The 22,795-nt window shown below is 42.1% G+C and overlaps 1 protein-coding gene across 1 annotated transcript in view; it reads right to left on the bottom strand.

The window, feature by feature from the left end:
* The window catches only part of MGMT (O-6-methylguanine-DNA methyltransferase), a 169,944-nt gene extending 147,254 nt beyond the window's left edge, over positions 1-22,690 (bottom strand). Inside the window, 4 exon segments of the mRNA XM_026851314.1 lie at positions 280-301; positions 304-418; positions 12,714-12,757; positions 22,293-22,690. Coding sequence (XP_026707115.1) covers positions 280-301; positions 304-418; positions 12,714-12,737 — 161 coding nt within the window. The 5' untranslated portion in view covers positions 12,738-12,757; positions 22,293-22,690.
* Positions 22,691-22,795: the final 105 nt, after the last annotated feature.

Below are 22,795 nucleotides of genomic sequence, written 5' to 3'. Positions count from 1 at the left end.
GCGTCCAAAAGTAGAGGGTTGGATGCACTTTCAAAACCTGTGTTAGAAATACTTTTATTTTTGAACATTTCTTCGTTGATATCATTGATGCAGCAGGGAAAGAAATGCATTTGGGAGCTGCCACGCCTTAAAGGTACTTGAGGCTGGTTTTGCCTCTCACAGGAGCAAGCTCTGTACTCCCAGCATGGCTAGTAAAAACAAGCACACATTGTCGGGTCCTAGATCCTCCGGGCAATCCCTTGTCTCTGCCACGTACATAAACACAGGGCATGAACTTACCCACTCGGCAGCACGCTCATTTGGGGAGTTTTATTTCATGTAAGCCCGTTTCACACCCAGATATCTTGAGTTTTCCCACGGGGCTAAGCAGAACCACGTGTTTCTCCTTGCACTGAGATACTCCCTGTTTGGAATTCACCTGTTTGGGAAAACAAATTCCTCTTTAAGTGCATGCATTTTCACCAAGGAAGACTCACCTCAAGATATTTTTGAGTAGTTTTCAAAAGTAATTTTTTTTTAAAAAAAGCAAGAAAACATTGTATTTCAAGTTTCTTCAACTATGGCTTTTACTTTCAAAACTCAGAATGATCCATCTTAAGAGGTCAGCAGCTGAAACAAAATCTCAAAAAACACGTTAACTAGCACAACAGTGACCTTCATAAAAATCTCAAGCAATAGCAGTTTCATGGCTGGTTTATCAGCTAACATCCGGCATGTTTTGACCGATTTCAAAAGGATTATTGTGACAACAAAGTATATTCACTGGTTTAGAGCAGCAATGTTATGCAAATAACCACCGACACAAATAGAATGTCTGCTAGAAAAAATATAGGGAAAAAAAAAAATCAATCATTCCTTAGGAAAAGAAACATTTTTTTATTCCCATTGTTACTAGTCTGTTTTACGATTACTGATAGGATGTAGTTGGAAACAGATGCCAAGCACTTCTCAATATTGTACAAGACCAACAATAACATACTTGTCAAATTCATCTTGGCTAAAAAAAACAACCCACCACAGTCTGACTCAGTAGATGTTTTGAGTTGTATTTACAGTTTGGTTTGTACAATCATTAGGAGAGAAACGGGACAAAAGACCACAAGTATGTCCACTGCAGTCACCCAGACACCAACATCACTGCCAGGACAAAAAAAAAGCCTTTGCTCCAAAGAGCTAAATTCCAGTGAAACTGGACATAAAAGTCAAGAGAACAAAGAAACCTAAGAAATTGTAAGTCAGCACAAGCTAACTGGGTCAAACATACATCCTGGTTACACTGAGAGACCAACAAGGCTTCTTGGTTTTTAGGCACTCGGACCGTACAGCTGATTTGCAGTTTGCCTCACACCTGAAAAAATTCACTTGTTACGTCAATATTCAGAGCCAACAGTCTCCACAGACAACTGTGCAAACTTATTTTCCCCAGTATTTCCCCACGTTTGTCATCTACCCCAAGGCACCCTGCAGTCCACCCCACCTACGTCTGCCTGCAGCAAGTGGGCGATGCTGCCAGCCCGATGAAGTAGCAGATGAAGTGCAGAAGTGCTGGAGAAGGTGGGAAGCTGACTGAAGAGCACGACGACAGACTGGGGGTGCATCAGGAGTCAGGAAAATCCATGTCTGACAACTTACAGCTGACCGCTGCTTGCGGCTGTACAATAATTGTTTTCAAAATAAGCAAAATTATTTTTAAATCCATTATGAAGTGCTATGTAATGAAGTCACATCTGCGAGTAATATAATTACTGTGAGGAGAAAAAAAAAAAAAATCAATCACAGTTTTGCCCACCAGGGCAAAAGTAAACAACCCTCTGCATTTTGGGAAGCACTTCTGCAGTTCCTCGCCGAGACACGCAGAGAGCAGAGCAAATTTACTCAGCGCAGAAGTTCTGCGCAGTGCGCTGCACCTGAAGAACTGCAGGCTCCTCGAGGTTTACTTTGCCTGTAATCCAAATCAGCTTTTTGCTAAATAATCAAACGTTTGCTGGTGTTACAAGAAACTCTCCCTTTCATCCAACATTTTCCTTGTTCCTTCTCCCTCCTCAAGGAGAGGACACGGGTGAACTTGTTTTTGGAGCAGCACCTCACCGCAGAGTCTTAATAAAAAAGCAACATAAGAGTTTACAGATGTGGAAAACTGGTATACATTCTTCATTTTTGTTCGTGTGACAGCCCTAAACTAAACGCACTGAACCTCATACCATGTACTCCATGAACGTGACAACTTAGTGGTAAGAAGACAGCTTTTTCATGATAACAAAACACAGGATGCAGCAAGTAACAGAAAACTATAATAACCCCATGAGTTCACACCAAGTTGAACTAAGCTTTATAGATGAAAACCTTGAGTGAGTACAACTAGTATTTTCAGTCTTGTTTATCATACGCGTTGGCAGCAATATTTAGAAGGTTTATTTTCATAAAAGAATGAAGCCACATGACATACAGCCACATACATATGCGATGGGGCTGGGAGCCTCAAGGACGAAGGTCACCGTACCGACGTACAATCCTCCCTCCAGGCGCTAACGTGCCTCTGCACTATTTACCTACAGCTGCTGAGATGAGCCGCAGGAGATTGAGGTAACCACGTGCTCCTGCAGGCACTGCTATTTGAAAATAAATTTTATTCAAGATTTAAATTGAAACAGTTTTCAGGTGTAAATAAACGGCCTTTAAACTTGGCTGGCTGAAATTACCAAACGCTTAGACATCGTTTACTGGAAGAGTGGTGGACACTGAAAACCAGCTCCTCTGCCTACACCCTTCCAATACAGGCAGAGTTTGCTCACACTATCTTCCCCATATGCCCCTGTTGAAGCCGTGAGAACTAGAAATGAATGGCAGATTAAAGCAAAAACCTAATAAATCCAAATAAACTGTCTTCTGCTTTTTTCTCCAGCTTATCTAAATGAATCATTCAAGGAATTTTGATCAGGTACTGCACGAATTCTACCTTCCCTCTCCCTTTCCGCGGTAATACCTACAATCTATGTCAATATCTCTCGTAATTTTGGAATTTATTAGGTAGAAAAAAATAGGACTTTTAGAGAGGAAACTTCTCCTCCATCCTCTGGAGTCTTGCCACAGAAATAAAAAACGTCGGTGCAGTGTATGTGAGCCTGTATCTCGCCAGGCTGCTAAACGCTCTCTAGAAAATGGGAAGGCTGTTGTTAGCCAAAGGAATTAAGTCCTTTTTGTCATTAATAACAGACGAGTATCAAAAGGTTTTCACAGTGGAAGATTTATCAGTAAGAATATCAGCATGATTTATGAGTTAATGTCCTGTACAGAGGAGCCTCATTTTCCAGGCGTGCTCCCATGACTTTGCAACAGCACGTGCCTCGGTGGCACCACGCTCCTCCGAAGGGCGAAGGTCCCCTAAATTACTCATCAACTCCACTGAACACCACCAGGAAACAGAGATGTGCCGCTCAAATGCTTTCCTAGGGTTCAGATGCTAACGATGCAAAACAGCAGCGAGTTTCATCTCCTAAACGAGGTGCCATGAACCCAAAAGCCAGCATTAGCTTGATGACTCGCATATAAGGATCTTAACCTCTTACGCTTTCCACTGTAATTCAGTTTAACAGCCTTGCCGCAGCCAAGGCTTTCAGTACTAAAACACACCTCCCATTTGATTAAATACAGATTTTATTTAAATTTGCATTAACGGGCTTTCACATTACAGTAAATAACTAAAAATTATTTTCCAAGTTCTACTGCTCCCAAACCCCTCAAAAATTCCACTGTAGTTTGGTCTGAGATCCTAGAATCCAATTCACGTCATAATGGGGAATGGATAAATAATAAAAAAAAAAAACCAAACAAACAACCAAACTGCAGAGAAATCTCAAGGATCAACAAGGTTCAGAAAAATCCACAGCAAATTGTTTCCATTCTTCGTGTTGTCCCCAGAGGTTTGTATTTTCCAGAAGACAAGTCAAGAGAGCAAACCTCACGGCATTTCCTCTGCTTCAGCCCCGTGCCCCAAATCCCAGAGACCGAACTAAAGGGGAGAAAGAAGGCAAAATATCTGCAGGAACTTCGCTTTCCAACTTCTCCTGGGTCCTCAGCTGAAAGAGCTCACCGCACACGTGTACAGCGTGAAAACCCCAGAGAATGCAGATTTCCACCGGAACAATGCACCAGTGCTGCCCGTGATGTGTTTGCGCCCACCACAAGCCTCAGGATGTGGGAAACTGTCTTAAAACAAGTTGTGTCTGAAGGCTGTGGCCAAAGAGCCCGAAGATGTTACCTTTTCCGACGTTTTCCCTTCAGTATTACTGAGCACAGGAATGCTCCCCATCAGGAAGGAGCCAGAGCTCTATCTCTGATGGATCTCCCTCCGCAGGTTTTTCTATTTCCTTCGCTCTGCTTTAGCAACAATAGAAACCCACCACGCCATATCAAAATATTAATGATAATCCCCTCTGCCACCACCTGCATCTGATTTAACAGGGTATTTCCATTAGGCTAGAGCATGTGGCTAAACTTCAAATGGAAGTCCTTGCGATTTTTTTTTTTTTTTTCACTTGAATATTTCTGAGAATTGAGGCAAAAATAACATATTCAACTGCTAAACCTAATGTGCACTTACACATACTGCAATTTTATTTTTTTTTTAACGAGTCCAAGTGCATTCATCAGTGAGATGTCACAGTTGCCTCCAAGAAATGGGTCTCTGATCCTTTTAGATTAACAGAAAGGGTTAATTGCTGAGCTACCTGATAATGTAAATCCAACCAACAGGCTGAAACTGCATTACTTTTTTTTTTTTTTTTCCCTATTTCACTTGCCATTTCTCAACCCCAGAAATGGTCCTTTTCCTACCATTTCTAGACTAGCCACTGCTTCACATTTGAAAATTCTCTACTTAATTCTCCACACCATGACAGTTACCGTTATTTAAAAATAAAGAACCCACCCAGATGCCATACAGGGTTTCGCGCGCAACCTTGCTCCAATGTGGGGCTAGGACAGAACTACATACTGGCTTCAAAAACTACAAATTGGCAGCACCTATTGTCCGAGAGGGTCCCAAACAGAGCTATACCCGTTAGTAACACAAATCATAGTGCTCTTAGCTGTAAAAGCTGAATCTCTGGACTTATTTATCCAATAAGACCAACACAGTTTGAGGGCAGTTTCACTTGGAGAATGCTGATGCTAGTTCATCCCTCTGAAGGTGTGACCAAGTACCAACTGCTTCATTTACTTCCTATTCTTCATAAATACGTCCTGAAGACTCATCACTTTGATGTTCTGACATATTTGCATCAGGAAGCTTGCCTATCAGCAGTAATTCTCAAGCACCTGCCCTCTTTCTGTGATGCCATATAATATCAGCGACTTGCCAAAAAGCAGTACCGGGAATTTGAGTCTGAAAGGATGATCAATAAATGCCAGGGAAGTTGCTTCTTCATCCTAATTACAGGAAAGAAATACCAGTTCTGAACGCTTTAAGTGTCCTCCTTTTGAGTATCACAGTGTTCTCAAACCTGCTTGTTATTGATTCGAGTTTTGAATTAAAATTCAATGAAAGCTTGAAATATTGGATTTAAATTTAAGGGGAATACTTCACAGGTACCTGGACTGGTTTGGCAATTTGTTACTTCATTTCAGTCATCTTGCTAGAGTTGTTCTTCCTGATCCAGTAAGTTTACATCCTTCTCATAACAATCCTTTATCAAATCCCATCAGCGGGACTTGTCGAGGCAAAAACCGATCAGGGGCCATGAGACGAAAGAAGTGAGCTGTGTCCATCAACTCCACAGCAGCAAGGTCAGGAGGACAGAGGCGAGTAGCCCGTTACTAACGCCCCGACTATTCGGAAGCGTAAAGGTCAGTGTTTCAGGCGTGTAATACAGCAGCAGCAGCACCAGCGCTGCAGTCAGGGCAAGGAAGGGCTGCCACTGCAGCCAGACCCCTACCCGGGGTTTTGGAAACAGCTATTGCTGCTCCAGACTGAGACAGCTGAAGGAGAAAAAAACCCAAAAACCAAAAAAATCCAGTCATTAACAGCTCCTGTTACCGTCGTAAAGACAACCGCGTGAAATCGTCATTTAGAAACACAAGCCTAACACTGTTTGCAAAAGGTTTTAATTGCAGAAAGGTTCCACCACCCCTCCTGGCACTGCCGAGATGAGGAACCGGAGCACGGCTCCCTCTTTGGCACGGCTGCGGCCGAGCCTACGCCTGCCAGTGGTCCACTCATCCAAGGTTTACACTGAGTTATAGTTCTCTCAGCATCGCCCTAATAGTTTAAAACTTCCTGTATTTGTTTGACTGGTTTCTGCATGTTTATTTAAAAGGAAACAATCCATTGTACGTTAAGAATATGCGAAAAGATATTAATAGTAAAGGTAATGCATTTGTGCACATATACTTCAGCGTGGAGGGTAATTTTCCAACCTGATGCAGCTAGTCTGAGATGAGAAAGCCATTTTTTAAACTGGTTTAAAGCAGAGAAAAAATTAAGGACTGGGAATAAGCACAGGATCCACACAATATATGATCAAAATGCAAGTCCCAAAGCAAACTTACTCCTGTTAATATCCTGATTAATCATCTATCTTTCACCTTCCAAACAAACAGTGGCTGCCACTGTTTCAACAGAAAAAAGAATTTATGTACTACAAGTAATTCCAGTGTGGGGAGGAAAGAAGGGAAGACAGAAGTTTCATGCCCAGAAATATTTTAATAGACTGGAATGAAAATTATACAGTGAGAAACATTTAATTCTTAGTCTTTTTGCTTATTATGAAATGTTAGATTTCTTTCAAAGCTGAAGTATGAACTTTTCTAAAAGCTGTTTCCTTCTCCTGAAAAAGAAAGTCCAAATATTGAGGTAAACATAATGGAGAGAACTCTAAGCTCTAAGGATGCCCCAATCCAAACAGATCCCTGCAGGTTTGACATCTCAATCTGGACTGCTGGGAGAAAGTTGTCCTGGAACCCAGGGCAGGGCTCCTCCTCGTCTGCCCTCCACAACCCACGCTCCCGTAGCAGTCCTGCCAACATCACTCATTACTTCATGAAAAAAATACTTTCTGAAGAAGATAATGCACATTTCCTGTATCATTACACTTGACCATCACACATAACGGCCTCCAGCCCCATGGAAACCTGTTAGTCCAAGGAAAGCTGAGTGTTCCCCAGGTTTGAATTAAGGCAAAAGTTAAAATTTTGAGGAAGAAAAAAGATGTTGCATTCATTGCTTAAATTCAGTAAAAAAAAAAGTCTTGAAACAAAACCACCATCATGGTAGCTAATCAGATTTAAATCCGTCAATATAATCTGTTGGCAAGTAAAATAACATTTAAAATTACCTCTGATGCTACAAAACACAACTCCTTTACACAGTGCATCGGGCTCTTGAGAATGGCCAGATGACCACTCATCTGGACATGAGCCACTTTTTTCCCCCTTACACATCCCACAGTAACTGTCTATATTGTATTTCTTCTTCCTATGGCATCCAAAGAAAACTCTCAGCTTGCCAGAATAAAGCACCAAATATCAGGTCCATATATTTTAGCCCTTGCTGCAAGAGTAATAAATACCTCCGCAGCTGAAGAGCAGGACTGTGATCCAGATAAGGCTTTTAAACAAAAGCTGCACTGAAATATCCAGTGCTGCACTAGGATCTCTGATGCTTCTCTAAGTAAACCTAACCTTGGTTAAGCCAAACCTGTAACTTCAGAGGGTATAAAAACAAAACCTACTCATTTCCTGGCTAGGGGAGGTTTGGAAGATGTTAGACACACTGTAAGCAAATCCAGGGTTAGTTTGGGGTGATACAACAATTTCTTTACATTCCAAAGAAATAAGACCATAAAAAAAACCTGTGAAGGTACAGAATTAAACTGCGTATTTTGAATGTATGTAAACGTACACGGGCACAGCAGCCACTAAAGATCAGTCCCACCTTCGCTGGCCGAAAAGGCTCAGTTCAGAGGAGCCCCCAACAAACCAGGGCGTGCACGAGAGCAACGTCTGCTTTCCACGGCTTTTGGAAGCATTCCACAAGAGCAGACACATAATTCTTTATTAAACAATCAAAAGACAACAAGCAAGTTTCTGTTGTCCCACCGTATTATATTACTAATGCTCTTTGGCTGGCAATCAAAAGACCCCGAAGTGCCAAGCTAGGAAAGTGTAGTTCCAAGCAGTGGTAGCCTCTGGCTCTTTGGCTACATCTTCAGTCTGGGCTTTGGCAGACAGGAGGAATCCTGGTCTGTCCAACGGCAAATTCCCCGTGTACTTACAAGGGCTATCCCAGACTTCGTTATTTTACTTAAAGGATACTTTAATAGTCATAAAATATATTTTTTTTTTTCCCTTTAGAAGAGGCAGGTAGGTCCTGACTACCGCATTCCAGAAATGTGCTTTTCTACTTTATCTACTGCCCGCATGCCAAGCTTTGATTTGAGACAGTGTCAGCAGATACAAGACCTTAGTGTGCTGTTTAAACAGGAATTCAGACATACCAGTTCCTCTCAAACCTCTCCAAAAACAAATAAACACTCTGCATCTTCCCCCAGCTATTACTTATATCAGAAATTTAAACGCCATGCAAGTGTAGCAACCACGGCTGTGGCCACACAGCTCTTTAAACCATATATACAGTAGAACATATGTATCATCGTTTTATACCATTAGCATGAAGCGAATTTTGAAAGAAGTCAAACATTTACACGCAGCACGTAAGTAAAACGCCATTAGAAAGTGTGGTGTTAATAAGCTGGACAAATTAGTGACTGTAGTGTGTTGGCATCAAGGTTGCAAGATTGGGTCATGTCACCCCGACGATGCATCTTGGTGCTTAGAAATAAAGAAATAATTAAAAAAAAAAAAAAATAAAGGAAGTGAAACAGCCTGACTTAAGCTTAGAGACACTTAGTTACTTCAGGGTGTTTTCTTGGAAATCGTGGGCTGCCTAGAGATAACACAATGAATTAGAGCAGAACTGGGTAAGAAATGAAGTGCCAACAACAGGGGAAAAAGAAGACAGGGCAGGGCCAGATATCTCTTGTAATACTCAAATTAGGCCACTAATAGCAAAGACAAGCCAGACTTGTGGACATTCCTTGCTGTCAGGAGGTCCCAGTAAATCCCGACCACCACCACCCTGTAAGCCACATCGCTTGGTGTAGCAACCATGGGATGTGGCAGCCTGTTGTCATTCTTACGAAGGCATTAAGCTGCCTCACCCCTTATTTTTAGGCTGGAAATCACAAGTCAGAAGATTCAACCAGAAGCACTGTGCAATGCACGACAAAGCAGCCCGATACTTTGATCAGCTGCTCAGTGCTTTAACAGGCAATCACATGGAATAAAACACGAAATTAAGGAATTCGTTGCCAAACAAAGAAACAAATATCACGCTGAAGAATCAAAGATGAAGAATGTTGTCTCTAAGAATTAGAAGGTCCCCGGAATTAATATCTAGTTTGTTACTGGTTTCAGTTTTAACAAGTGTCAGGCAAAGGAAAAGAAAGTCATCGTGGAGTCGTCTGGATTGTCCAGATACGTTCAGTGCTTCAAAAAATAAACTCAAGGCATTAGTCAACGTTTTAAGATCTACTCCTTAATTACCACTGACGTGCTTGCTGTAAAAGTGTGTATACACTTTTTAATCAGAGGAGGTTATACTCTGAAGCACAGAATATAAAATGTATATGCATGCAGACATACATACAGCAAGACTGCAGTGCACAAGTGTTACAGGGTTCAGCTGTGTATGTAAATATGGCAACTGCTCTAATGCAAGGAAAAGAGATGAAATTTTAATCAAATGAGACTTGTATCAGGTTCAGGGGAACGGAAAATGGGCAAAAAATGAAAAGAAAAAAAATCTAGCAGAAGAATGACTTTAATATTAGGTAACATTTCAAATTTTTATCACCTAAATCCACAAAATTCTTGATGTGCTCCTTCTTGTGTTCTCTGCAGAGCTGAAGTCAGACCAGCTAAATAAAAGATAATGCAACTAGGCATAACACAATAAAAGATATTACCTTCACAATGCATTATTGCTGCCAATTATAAGAATCACTTCAACTTAATTTCAAAGGCACAATCACCCTCAACTGTAACAGTCTCTTTTTTAAATTTCAAACAGTATTACATTAAGGCAATAACTCACCTTCCAGCTATAATATCAGTCTCCCTTATTGCAAAAATGCATTTCATAAATACTTCTCATCGACAAGTCAAGCTAATTCAGGTTAATTTTATTGTATTTTGGTGCTATCTCACATTTGTGTGCAATTACCTTTATCATTTTATTGCCGTGCCAGAAAGTAATCAGAACAATTATTTGAAAAGGGAGGTGTATAAATTCTAAATCACACTTGCTGGCATTTTGATAAAATAGCAGCTTTATCTCAGAAAGTGGCAGGGACATTGGATAAATCATGCATCAGTCAAGTGTAGCTGACCCCCAAGTGCATTGCACAATATCAGGAGTGCTTCAAAAGAAACTTTCCTGTATAATCCATCATTCTTTATAATACCAAAATAGCTATACCTGAAGAGTAGGAGCTGGAGAGTAATAACAAAATAAATCTAAGCAATATGAAGAAAACCATTAATAGTGCTCCTTAAACTGAAGGAGAGTCAGGAATCTGAATTGTGTTCAAGGAAAGAATTTCATTGAAATTGAAAGTGAGTAGGACAGCTTTAAACAAATGAGGCAGCAAACTGTGTATTAAGAATCCACTAAAAATACAAATACATCTACAGGAAAATAAATACACACAAAAGACAGGTGTCAAGAAGACTCGTACAAAAATACGAGATTAAAGTCTTGGCATACATATCTGGATTTTCCTATCGTTATCAATCTCGGTTTGATTCAGAACAGCACGGACAAGCATTTCACTGTATTAACAGAGAGCAAAGCGTCACAGTTAGTACAAGAATCTATTTACCGAGTTTAAATTTAATAACTAAAAGAAATCCAGAGAGGAACAGAATTACACTTCGAATTACATTTCTCATAAAAGAGAGAAACTGCCACATTGTCATAAGAACACCGCAAAGCCCCGAATCTCCTGCATCCCGAGCCCTGCCTGATGTATGCTCACGCACAGAACCACGGCCACATTTCAGCCTCTTCCACACAAACCCAACATACATCTTTGGTCACCGCAGCAGAATCAGGGATGGAAGGGGAGACAAATACAGCGATTGTGGAAAATGCCCACGTCTGGCTGCCTTCAGAACCCATTTTTCAGCAACCTGCTTAAAAACTGTTCAGCACATTACATCGGTGATAATTGATTTCTGCAAAAACCATATGCCAAGCATATATTGTGTGTCACACCGACGTGTGGTTGTGCTCAAAGCAAAACTGTAAGCTAATCACACTATAAATATCACTAAAAAAATACGAGCTACGTTCCATACATATTTAATATGCATCCAGGATGTGGGGAAACAGGACCAGAGAGCAGAGGAGCAGGGGCTGTGTCTGCACAGCCCCCAGCAGACCCTGCTCCCCACGGCAGACGGGGCTGCCAGAGTTCACATGTTTTACCTCAAACCTTCTGCTTTTCCACATATCAAACGGGGAAAACTCCCCTAACAGCTAATGCTGCACCTTTCAACTAGAAGTGAGAGTGGGAGAAATGAAAAGGTTAGATAATAAATTATTAGTTCATGTCGCTCGCCAGCTATATCACACCTAGCTTTGAGAAGGAAATGGTGATTCTTCCTACCACGCTCAGTTGTGCAGAAGGTAATCAAATATTTCTCTGCCATTATTTCAGATACCTGCTAAAAGATGTTTGCAACTGGAAGATACATCAAGATAACTAAATAGCTGATTAACAGAAAAAAAAAAAAAAGTCAGGCAAGAATTTATTTTCTTGAATTTCTTCCTCAAGCATTCCATTTAAAAAAAAAAAAAAAAAAAAAAAAAAAGGGAAAAAAAAAAAAAAAAAAAAGTGGAAAAAAGAAATCTTCCATAAAGGGGCAGAACACACAGAATATACCAAAATATTACTTTCCTAAGCCGCATTACATTACATAAAACAGATTAAAACCACAAGAGATGACACTATTAAGACATTTAACAGTGATAGAAGTTGCCAGCAGGAATAGTTAGATATGCAAGTTTGATTGTACTAGAAATATTTTCCTAGAGGAGCATTACTAATGCTACAAAAATAGTTATTCCACAGGAAAAAAAAAAAAAAAAAGTATTCATATCTTCAAAGTTCATTTTAATTATTTGAAGAATACGGTTATTGACTAAAATGTGTTGATGCCTTTCTCGCAGGAAGGTAAAATTGTTGTGTATTTCTTGATAAACCACCATGTTTTCTTATTTGACTATAAAGTTACTGCCCTACACTTACCTCACTGAAGCATCAAGCCTCAAAATCAAGCCTCTTTTTCAATAAAATGAGGTGTTTATTAGGAAATGGAAGCAAACAGCTAACTTATAACCGAATGTAGCAGTGTCCTGTTAGTTCGTGCTCTGTGGCAGATGGATACGTGATGGGGAAGGGTCCACTGACGCCTGTTACCAACCATGACAGAGCTACAGAGATTTACAATGCAGCATCAATCTTGTCAACTGGATTCTTAATACTGACTGCTGGACACCGGGGAAAAAAAACAAACTATGTTGCATGAACTCTTTTGTAATCCTGGACTTTCCATGTACACCTAAACGCAAAGATATTTTACTAGAAACTTACGTTTGGAACAAGTCTTGATGCCATGGTAGATAAAATGTCTCCACCTGTAAGGCAAAAAATTCTGTTAGAATGAGATTTAATTTGAATTCCCCAGGAAGAACAGTGTATGTCAGCAGTGTCATTTCCTTTATAACCAGCTGAATATCGTTTTACAGATGGGCTCTAAGTTTCAGCATATATGATTTCAAAAGGGAGTTTGATTTATTTTTTTTTTACAAGCAACCAGGAATATGAATGTTCATTAGTTCATCTAACTGTTTGTTACGAGTCAAATGAACAAACAAACAAGAAAAAAAATCAACAGATGGCACATTGAAGACTTCTTCCATAACATGCACTACACAGCTCTGATCTTTTGAGTAAGAATGCCTTAAAAGATATAGTATTAACTTAAGAAATATCTGTATGGGCAGTAGCGCTCCTGAGTTACTTAGTAAAATAAACAGCTCTTCGTGATTTAGGAAATAACACACTTTAAGGCATGAAAGTGAATGACTTTCTTAGTTATATTCTGGGTTTAAAAGTACAGATGGCAAAACACTAAGAATACCTAAGAAATGTTAACTTCAATGATTCTACCTCTAGTCTTCAACAGTATTATTATTTAAATAGCATTAACAAAAAATACAACGGGTTCATCCTTGCCTCCCCTTTGAAATAAAGGATGATTCTTATTTCCTTGGCACTCAGTTCTCTCCCTTCTTATTTTCCTTTCAGTGCTATTTAGCTAAGATCACTGCATCTTGCAAAGACGTGCTATAAACATTACAGTTTTGAAAATCAGGGAGACTATCTGACAGAGCCCAGCCTCAGAGTCCTGACTCACAGCCAACGTCAATGGGACTCTTCCCTTTAATTCAGGGAACTCACTGCTCACAGGAGAGGATAACTGTTATCTGCTTAAGAAATAAAAAATCTCTTAAAAGCAGCGATACGAACATCTGAGTTTTTCCAAGTCCTCTCAAACACATCAAGTCTTGAAGTCCAAGGCCATGACAGAACTTACAGCCACTTCCAAATTACAAGGAAACTCTAATATTTATATTAATATTACATGTTAATTATTTTAAGAGTTTAAAACTAAGATCCTGAATAACAGAACTTAACAGCCACTTCCAAACTACTCACAAGAAAACATTAATATTTAATATTAAATCTTAATTAAAGAGTTTTAAATGAAGATCCTGAATAATTAGTATTTTAAGAGTACTACAATCATATCCTTGCAAGGTAGGCATTGCAAAGATCACTCATTCCATTTTTAATCGTGAAGTCGTTGGGCAGATGAGCAATCTAATAGAATGTTACTTAAAATATCTGTGACAGCTAAAAATAAAATACAGTTTACTTCTATTGTCACGACAGAGCTTTGACTTTCAAGGTGCGTAGTAACACTCTGCTTTTTCAGATTTTTCCGAAGGGTAAAGCTGGAGTATTTGCTTGAAAAGCAGATTTATCCAGCAGCTCGCTTCAAACCTGGGCCAGAGCCCAAAGAGAAGCCCAGGGTGGCAGCGCAGGGCATTAAGCCAGCGCTACACAGGGATACCCTGGAGTGTGCATCTGCCTTTGCCAGGAGGCCCAGGCACAGAGCAGCTGCTGAGAGGGCAGAGGACGGCGTGACAAGACGGCAGCCTGGCCCTCCGTGTCACCAGGATGGCAGCACGCCCCCAGCCCCTCCATTCTGCCTGGCAAAGAAGAATGAGCCCCCACCAAAACGCTCCTCCTACAGGGGTAACCAAGGCAGGCTCATCCACCACCCAAGGGAAACCCAAAGCCTTCCTCCGAAACCCCTCTGCCTTTTGCCGCCTGAACACAACTAAAGTCAGGACACGTATTATGAAGGACCAGCATGCCTATGTGCTTTTGCTTCACTTGCATCAAATGTTAAATAATTAACCATTTAACAGTTAGTTATGCCCCTCTTCCCATCTCCTCCACCTCCTTTGGGTTCTGGTGGGGTCCACTCGCTCTCCACCTTCCCACTGGGAAAGGAATTCCAAGATAGCCGTGGTGAAGGGCTGTTCCCTCAGGACAGCCAGACAACAAGCATTCACCCTGACTGAAGGAGCTCGGAGCCCAGCAGACAGCTCTGGGACAAAACTGCTCAGGAAACATCCTTTTTCATAATACATTCTCGGGTTTTATTTACTTGAAACACAGCCTCTCTCCCTGTTTATGCAAGACACCGTGCCAAATGCCAAAATCAAGTTAAATTTCAAGTTGCTTTAAATAGCATCTAACTTGTGGTGATGAGAGCAGTTTAATTGCTAGCCAGGTTCCACACGATGCATTAATGTTTATCTAAAACTCTCTGCAGCACTGCCATAAGGATGCTCGCATACTTTTATGCGCAATCCACGCAATGCTCAAGAGTAAATCCAGATCAGTCACCAAAATTTTCTTCAATAGCTTTAGGCAATTCCCCTCGACGCTTCCTCCAAGCAACAGTCTCTACAAAGCATGAGGAAAGATACCCAGCTTCTCCTCGGTGTAGGAAATTTATGCCGATCTGTGTTTGTCAAGGTCTTCCCAAATGGTACTTTTGACCTCCTGAACCGGAGAACACAAACTGACTTTGAGTGTCAGCACATACAGCTCACCAGGGATGCAAGGCCTGGTAGGGAAATTTAGCCTGGCTTTGAGGAGATTCGACTTTGAGGAGAATGGGAAATGGGTTCCAACTTTAAGAGAAAAGATTCTTACAAAAGGACTAGCTAGCACCTCACCAGCACCACAGTTCCTCGCTCCCTGCTGGTTAATCCCAAAAAAGCAGTGAAACACTGGGGACCACTGAGACCTTGGTGAGGTTAGTGGCCGAGAAGGACAGATTAACCAAAAGGCTGCACAGTGCCTGAGGAGAGACGGAGACTGATTAGTGTTCATGACCTGTTTCTGCCTTAGGTTGAGCTCAAACCATCTGCTAGTCCAGAGTAGCTTTTCTCTGACAGCAGGTAACTTGGGCAAAGCCAGTAGTGCCCAAGCCACGGCAGTTAGAAGATGACCTGCAGCTAGAAAGGGGAAATCGTACAAGACCACTGCTGTGGGCAAGGAAAAGTCCAAAACATCGCTCCAAAATGCATCTCAAGCTTGCATAGACTGCCTAGTTGGAAGAGGCCAAAATACGCACGACTTAACTTCTTTTCACATTGAGTTGAAGGATTCCTCTAGGCTGATTTTGAAGGCAAGAACCCAATATCTCTTCTTAATGACAAAGGAATTGCCACTGATTAAATTCAATCATGGTACCTCATTCTGGTCATGTTCCAGGAACTGAGACACCAGAATCACTGGACTCATCTTAGAAGACTGAAACCTTATTGTCAGCAACCCCTTCACCAAAATGGAAAATTTCCTCCTGTGTTTGCAGAGAGTAGGATAAACTCAAGGGAATGATTAACAAGCAGAAGTGAGGGAGGGGATTAAAAATATAATAATAATTTGTCCCTATTCTCACTAGCCCAGAGCTGCCTGTCCAGGACCAGTGAAGCCCATCTCCTGTTGAGCTCCTGCCTCAGATCTGAGCTGTGGGACCACAGCTCCTGCCTCAGCTCCCCTTGGCCTTTCAAATCAAGATGTGTCCAAGTTCCCCAGAACTTCTGTTCCCACAGGAGAGCTGGGCAGAGGGTGAAGCCCCACTGACAAGCAGCCAGCCAGCAGGATGCTCCTGAAACACCTGGAAGCTACACAGATGCCTTCAGGCGCTGCCAGGGAGCTCCTGCACAGCAGGAGATGGGATGCTGCAGGAAGCTATCACATCCCAGACCCGCCCCGTGAGCATGCCAAACCTCTGAATATGTCAACAGACCAAAAATTCAGAGAAAAGTCAGAGGTTACATCAAAAATCAGATCCTTAAGGGCCATGAAAAATTTCAACCATATTTTGTCTAGAAGTCCTTGAGTTTTAAGATACTTTCACAGGACTGCAGCCTGAAAAGTACATGGGATGGCAGCACTATGGTAAGAAAGATTAATTAAAAGTATTTTTCCCAGTTCATCAACTTTTAAACACTAAAGGAAGAGTCTCCTTGAAAGACAAGTCCTCAGGATCTGCAGAACATAATAGTCTCTGGTATCAGTACTAAAATTTAAAAACAGCTATTATATCAAGCCAGTATATGAATAAAATTCCATACGAAAACATTTAAAGTACATTAGATTTTTGGTCAAGATGAAAGACTGAAAAAAACTCAAGCAATCTATTCTAATTGGGTTCCCATGGTAACTGTACAATTGGGTTTTTCAGTATAACATCCCAAAGGCCCAATGCACACTTGTAAAATATACTTCAAACAGCCTGAATTGTTTTTACATTACAGCACTCCCAGGAAGATCAATTACTATACATCCCCACCCTAACTATTAGTGGCAGGAGATGTTAACACTATTGGCCATATTAACATAAGTCATGTAAAAAACACCACGTATCACCACCATTATATAAAACTAATTACACACTTCAGATTCATCAAACATGTTCTGAGTAATAAACCAATACTAGTCCTGTCACAAGATCATGTTTAGTGAATGTTAGAAATCAACCCCAAATACGTGCCAAATCATTCTGCTTCTCGTATTGATTTCAAGGATAAACAGAATCAATCATTAATAATTACATTATAAGATGACCCATAGGGTTAATCATATTCTTAGAAACTCTCACTATGGAATCAAATATAGCTGCACAAAAAGACAACTGAAAAGCATTCAAATCCAGGCCATACACATTACCGATAATATAAATCAAGGTGCGTTCACCAACACGTAACTCACGTGACTGGTGAAAACAAAACAGTCCTATTGTTCTTTTTAAGAAAAACGCAAGCATTTATTTTTAAAAAGTTTCTCTCAGATTAAGCAGGTTGCTTTGTTGGGCCTCAATTTCCCTTTTCGAAAGCACAACACCAGCTGCAGACCCAGTCTGTCCTTCCAGACAAGCCTTCTACTCTACCGCCTCAGCCTCAAAGCTGAAAGGAGATGATGATCCATGGCCCCTAAGTAGGATTCAAACCCGAATAATTTACTTATCTTCCAGGGAAAGAAAAAAAAAAATAAAAAAACCACAACTGTGGCCAGTTTGAATAAAGTCAATCTCATTTCTTGATGAACCTGCCGGAAACCTTGGTATTTCAGGGCTTGAAGCCAGCAAATAACCAGAGCTATTTCTGGTGTCAGTAGGAGACGGTGCAAGGGATTTCCCTTTCCCCCCGCCCTTCCCGCCACATTATATCTGATCAGTGGGGAAGATGAAGGGAAAATGGAAATTGTGTGAATTGTTTCTCCGGGACGCTGCTGACAGTCTAAAGGTACCGTCAACCACCGCCACCCCACTGCTGCCAGAGCCAGTTTGTGCATTACACGGGCATTTTCAGACGCTCTAGCATCTTGTGGTTTTTATATGTGAAACTGAAATTCATCTTTTAACAGGGCCTTAAGTATACTTTGGTTGTTTATTAAAAAGTTTAACTAATTAACAGACCCTCTGCATACTCGAGTGTACAAACAACCAAAGATAATGTTATTGTTTGCACTGTACTGGCTGATCTAGCGCAGTCAGATAATTTAAATATTATTGAATGATCATTATGCAGCAACATTTACAAGACAGCATTAATACTTGCTATCTGCTAATGCAGTCACCTGGAGGGAGTTAAATTTGCACTCGGAGCATGTAGATGACACGATTCAGAAAACAAAGCGGGCTGTGCAGCTAATAAATACTACTATACTAAAATACTGATTTCATTAATCTGATTGTAACGCACTAGAAAGCGGCATTTGAAGAATTAAACCCTGAAAATGCACCCATCCTGCAAGACCAAAAGCCCATCTCTTCAGTATCCCACCTTCAACAGCACGTAACCACTACTCCAAAAACAAGGGAAAGCATTTATTTAGTGGTTTTTCCTGGTATACCATCACGTCCCCCAGAAAAGCGGGATTCGAGCTTCCTGACTCAGAAGTGAGATTTCTGACTGTAAAATAAAAGTTAGTTTCTGAGCCCAAACCCAGCATCCCCAGCTGCCTACTCCAAGACCCACAGCTCAGCTACACGCCGGGTAGCGAACGTACGCTGCGATCTGAACCGATGCTCGCTGCTCCTCCGGATGCCGGCAGCTCCTGCTTCGCGAGAGGCGGAATTTTTCTGTACTCCCCCTTGCCAAGCTGCCTGAGACTCCAGGCCGTCTGTCAGCAGTGCTATTTTACCACTAATTCACTCGAAAAGCAGAGGGGAAGTCAAGAGCTTTTATATCAACGAGCCCCCTTCCTCCTCCTCGGGATTAAAGGTGGATTGTTCAGATCTAAGTATTTTTAATCACCTTCAGTACCTCGACTGCACTGGGGAGAATTTCAGCTGCACATCCAAATTCTACAAGTGCCTTGAAAATATACCTGAAATTAATTACAGCATTTCATTTGGCACCATATAAATCAATAAATAGCAGACAGCCCTGACAGACATCAGGACAGGGTGCTTTTGCTCTGCTGATATAAAATAGTAAAGAAGGAAACAATCTGAAAAAGGATTAGCAAAAGGCATCAAACCTGTGACATATTCCCACAGAAAAACTTTTACAATCATTCAACTTCCATAAAAACTCCAAAGCCACAGCAGCTTTATTAACATTCAAGTACATTTGACTTTAATTTTTAAACAGTAGCCTGGACCACACAAATAGATCACCAGTTTTAAACTTGCATTTTGTATTTCTGGAAAAGACTTCAGTACAGGTTTGGTCTGGTTTTATAGTTTGGTTGTTCCTCCAGCTGTATGTTTAACTTAATACTGGCCCAAACGCACCTGTGCTGGGTGACATTAGCTTACAGGAGACAAAATTTAACACAGGATTTTTTTTCCTGCATCGGGAGCATTTTGCTCATTATACCTTCAGGTAAATTACCATAACTGAAGCCTGCGCTGCCACAGGCAACTTGCACAGCTATCTGCAGAGTTAAGAAACTCCAGAACTGGATGTCTGTGGTCAGGACACCAAACCAGGCTTTTTGCTTTTTAATTATGGCATTAATGAAGACATTAAAGAGTTCACAAAACCAGCCAAGACACACACTGAAACCTGTCACTACCTGAAAGATTTCCAGCCTCCTGAAATTAAAACTTTGCCCTGCATTTTCCCATTAGTTATATTCTCTTCACCAGTCCAGATATCTTATGAACACTCAGTAAACTAGAGAATTGCACAATCCGTCAATAAAGTAAGCGTATTTTGAACTACTGTCCATATGACTCAATTTGTCAGTAAAAACTGCCACCAGCGCTGCGCTTGCAGAAAAATGTCCATAAATGCATTATTGCGACTGGCAGATCGATGTCCATAATAAAAACAAATAGATTTAACAAGTGCCTGCTTTTACGAGTTATGCGATTGGTGGGATGTGTGTTCAGCTTCACCCGACAACTTCTGGGAATGGGCAATCCAGGCCGGGTACGGCACTTGCTGACTTCACCAGTGCTACAAACAGGAAATTATTGTAATGCAGGAAATCTTTAAAAGTATTGGACTGAACAGTAATGCCTTCAGGATGTATTTAGAAGTTTCACACATTCAAAATTTAAGGTATTGTTCTGTGAAATATAAAATGGGAGACATTAACTTTCTGAAGCAATGCGGGTTTTGGGGTTGGTTGTTTCTTTTTTTCTCTCCTTGCTCTCTTTGCAAAAAGTAAGTTTAATTCAGGTCAGCCCCATCCCAGGCAGAATAGCTCACTAGTCCTGAGGCTGATGATGAACACCCCAAAAAATCAGGACACACAATTTGTTCCCACGATGCTCTTAGAGCACCAACACCAGAATGACCATCGCTGCTGAATCCAGCTTTCAGTCCCCCCGAGTGAGGATGTCACCCTTTGTCTCGGAGGTGGAGGACACGGCTCACAGGGAATCGGGCACGAGCAGGTAGAGCAGCCAGCGTGCTGAGGGTTAACTCATAAACATCAGTCCTTCTTGTGCCTCCAAAACCCTAACAGCAGGGGAAGAAAATGATACAAAGAGTCACCCATGTCTTCAACATGTTCTCCTCTGGATTTTCTGCATTACTGTTTCTTCTAACAGTTTCCCCTGTCACTGAAGTCAGTTTAAACAGAATTTCTCTGGTGCAGCCTTTCCATCTTATCCACACTTCCCATAACAAACTTAATACTTTTTCTGCACAAGTCCTTAAATTAGCCATTCAAGGAAACCCCGATAACCTTCCCAAAGGGCATGAGCTTCTCCTTCAGGCTACTATCCCTTTAGTGATGCCATTAACTGATTCTCTGCATACGTTAAGCATTAAACAGTGGTGACAAGTTAATTACAGAGTTATCAAGAGATAAAGTAGTCACGGTAACACAAGTTGCAATATAACTACAACAGTTTCCTATAGAGCTTCTGTTCAGTTGCTGGTGTAATTGGTGTAATTAACTTGTCATGGATCAGAATGCAGATAGGAATTGCTAAAGCCACCTTGCAAGCTCACATGGCTACATCTTTTTTCCTCTGAAGCTTGAAGCTTTTAGTAGAACTGTCCACATTTGGAACACTTCTGTTTGAAAACAAAGAAAACAAAACTTTTTACTTGGGAGAAACAATGTCACAGACAAAACATTCACAAGAAAACAAATAAGCAAATTTCACGTAAATGGATTGGTTTAGACGGAAGTATCCCACAATAAGGGGGTGGGTTGTTGCCCCAGAGGCAATAAGCTTTACAAACATCACAGCAGTCAAACACACATGAAGGGACTTAAAAGATGAATCAAGCCAGAGCGGGAAGGGGGAATCTGTTCATAAGGGCAAAATGAAGATTTGAATAACTTGGGTTTAAAACAAGATACTCTGTGGTACCTATGATTCTGTGATGAGGCTGCAAGCACCAGCCTGAACACCAGAGCCAGGTTGTCCCACGTTCACTAACCCTTCGGATCTTGGCGCACGAGGCAGACGTAAAGGCGCGTTGGCTCTGCAGAGACCACACAGAAACCTCCCCAAAGGGGTGCCCCGCGCAGGCGGGGGAGCAGGGCTGCTAAAGGAGACTTCTGGCCCCCCAGACCTTCCGTGGGCTTCCACGCCAGCGGGCAGAGAGGCATTGTAATGCGACAGGAGATCCCCTATCATGGCTCCACTTAAGCTGCGTTTCCATGCGAGCGAGGGAAGACCAAAGGCCACAGAGACAGTTCAGGGAGGGAGAGCCCCTACGCCGCCAGCTTCGCTCCCCCGTGCATTAGGCAGACAGGCAGGGCCGAGAGGCCAAAGCCTCCATCAGGTTCACAAGGGAACCCTGTCAGCTCAACAGACCCCGCCAGAAGATAACCCTCGTCTTCCGCGCAGGGGGGCACAAGCCTGGACGCAAGAGTTACGCTGTGACAATCATTTCTAAACTAAGCGTTATGCCCCAGTTTAGAAAATGGAGGCTTTGCTGCGTGAGACACTGCTGAGACTGCACCTCAGCCACCGCGCTGGAGCTCCACAAAAACGAGATACAGCTCAGTAACAGGTTTATTCGGGAGTTGGGGGCAAAAAGCTGAATCATTCGTTCTTTACACTTACTTTCGGTTTAAGAGCTGCACGCTGTTACATCGTACCTGCTTTACAGACAGTTGCAGAGCTTGGCTTTTATGTCAAGAGGCCACTTCTCTGCGAGCCCCGCTCTGACAGACGTTATTTCAGGGCAGTTCCACGCTGATGTGATGCAACCGCTGCCATCCCCTCGGGATGCACCCACAGCCCCGTGGAAACAACCCCCTTCCACGAGTGCCTGGGCTGGCCACATCCCTGGGGCAAGGTGGGCGGTTGGCAGGAGCAAAGCCTGGGCTTCAGCTTTCCAGCAACATTCCCCGGAGGGATGAGAACCGGCCGACCCCCGGGCCTAGCGCCTGCTCACCTGAGGGGAGGACACCGGGCCGGGGAATTCGGACCCCGGGGAGCAAAGGGGCCCCATCACCCCGCGGGCGGCACAGCCGAGCCGAGCTGAGGGGCTGTGTCCGCCCTCACACACACACACCCGCACACCCCGCAGCTGCTCCAGGGGCCGCGGGTCCAGCCCCGGCCCGGCCGCGCTCCCGCCGGCCCCAGCCCGCGGCCATTT

The sequence above is a fragment of the Athene cunicularia genome, assembly GCF_003259725.1.
Source record: "Athene cunicularia isolate RWA chromosome 6 unlocalized genomic scaffold, athCun1 chr6_part1, whole genome shotgun sequence".
NCBI lineage: Eukaryota > Metazoa > Chordata > Aves > Strigiformes > Strigidae > Athene > Athene cunicularia.
The sequence above is the reverse complement of the archived record's forward strand: the minus strand, read 5'-3'. Positions and strand labels throughout refer to the sequence as shown.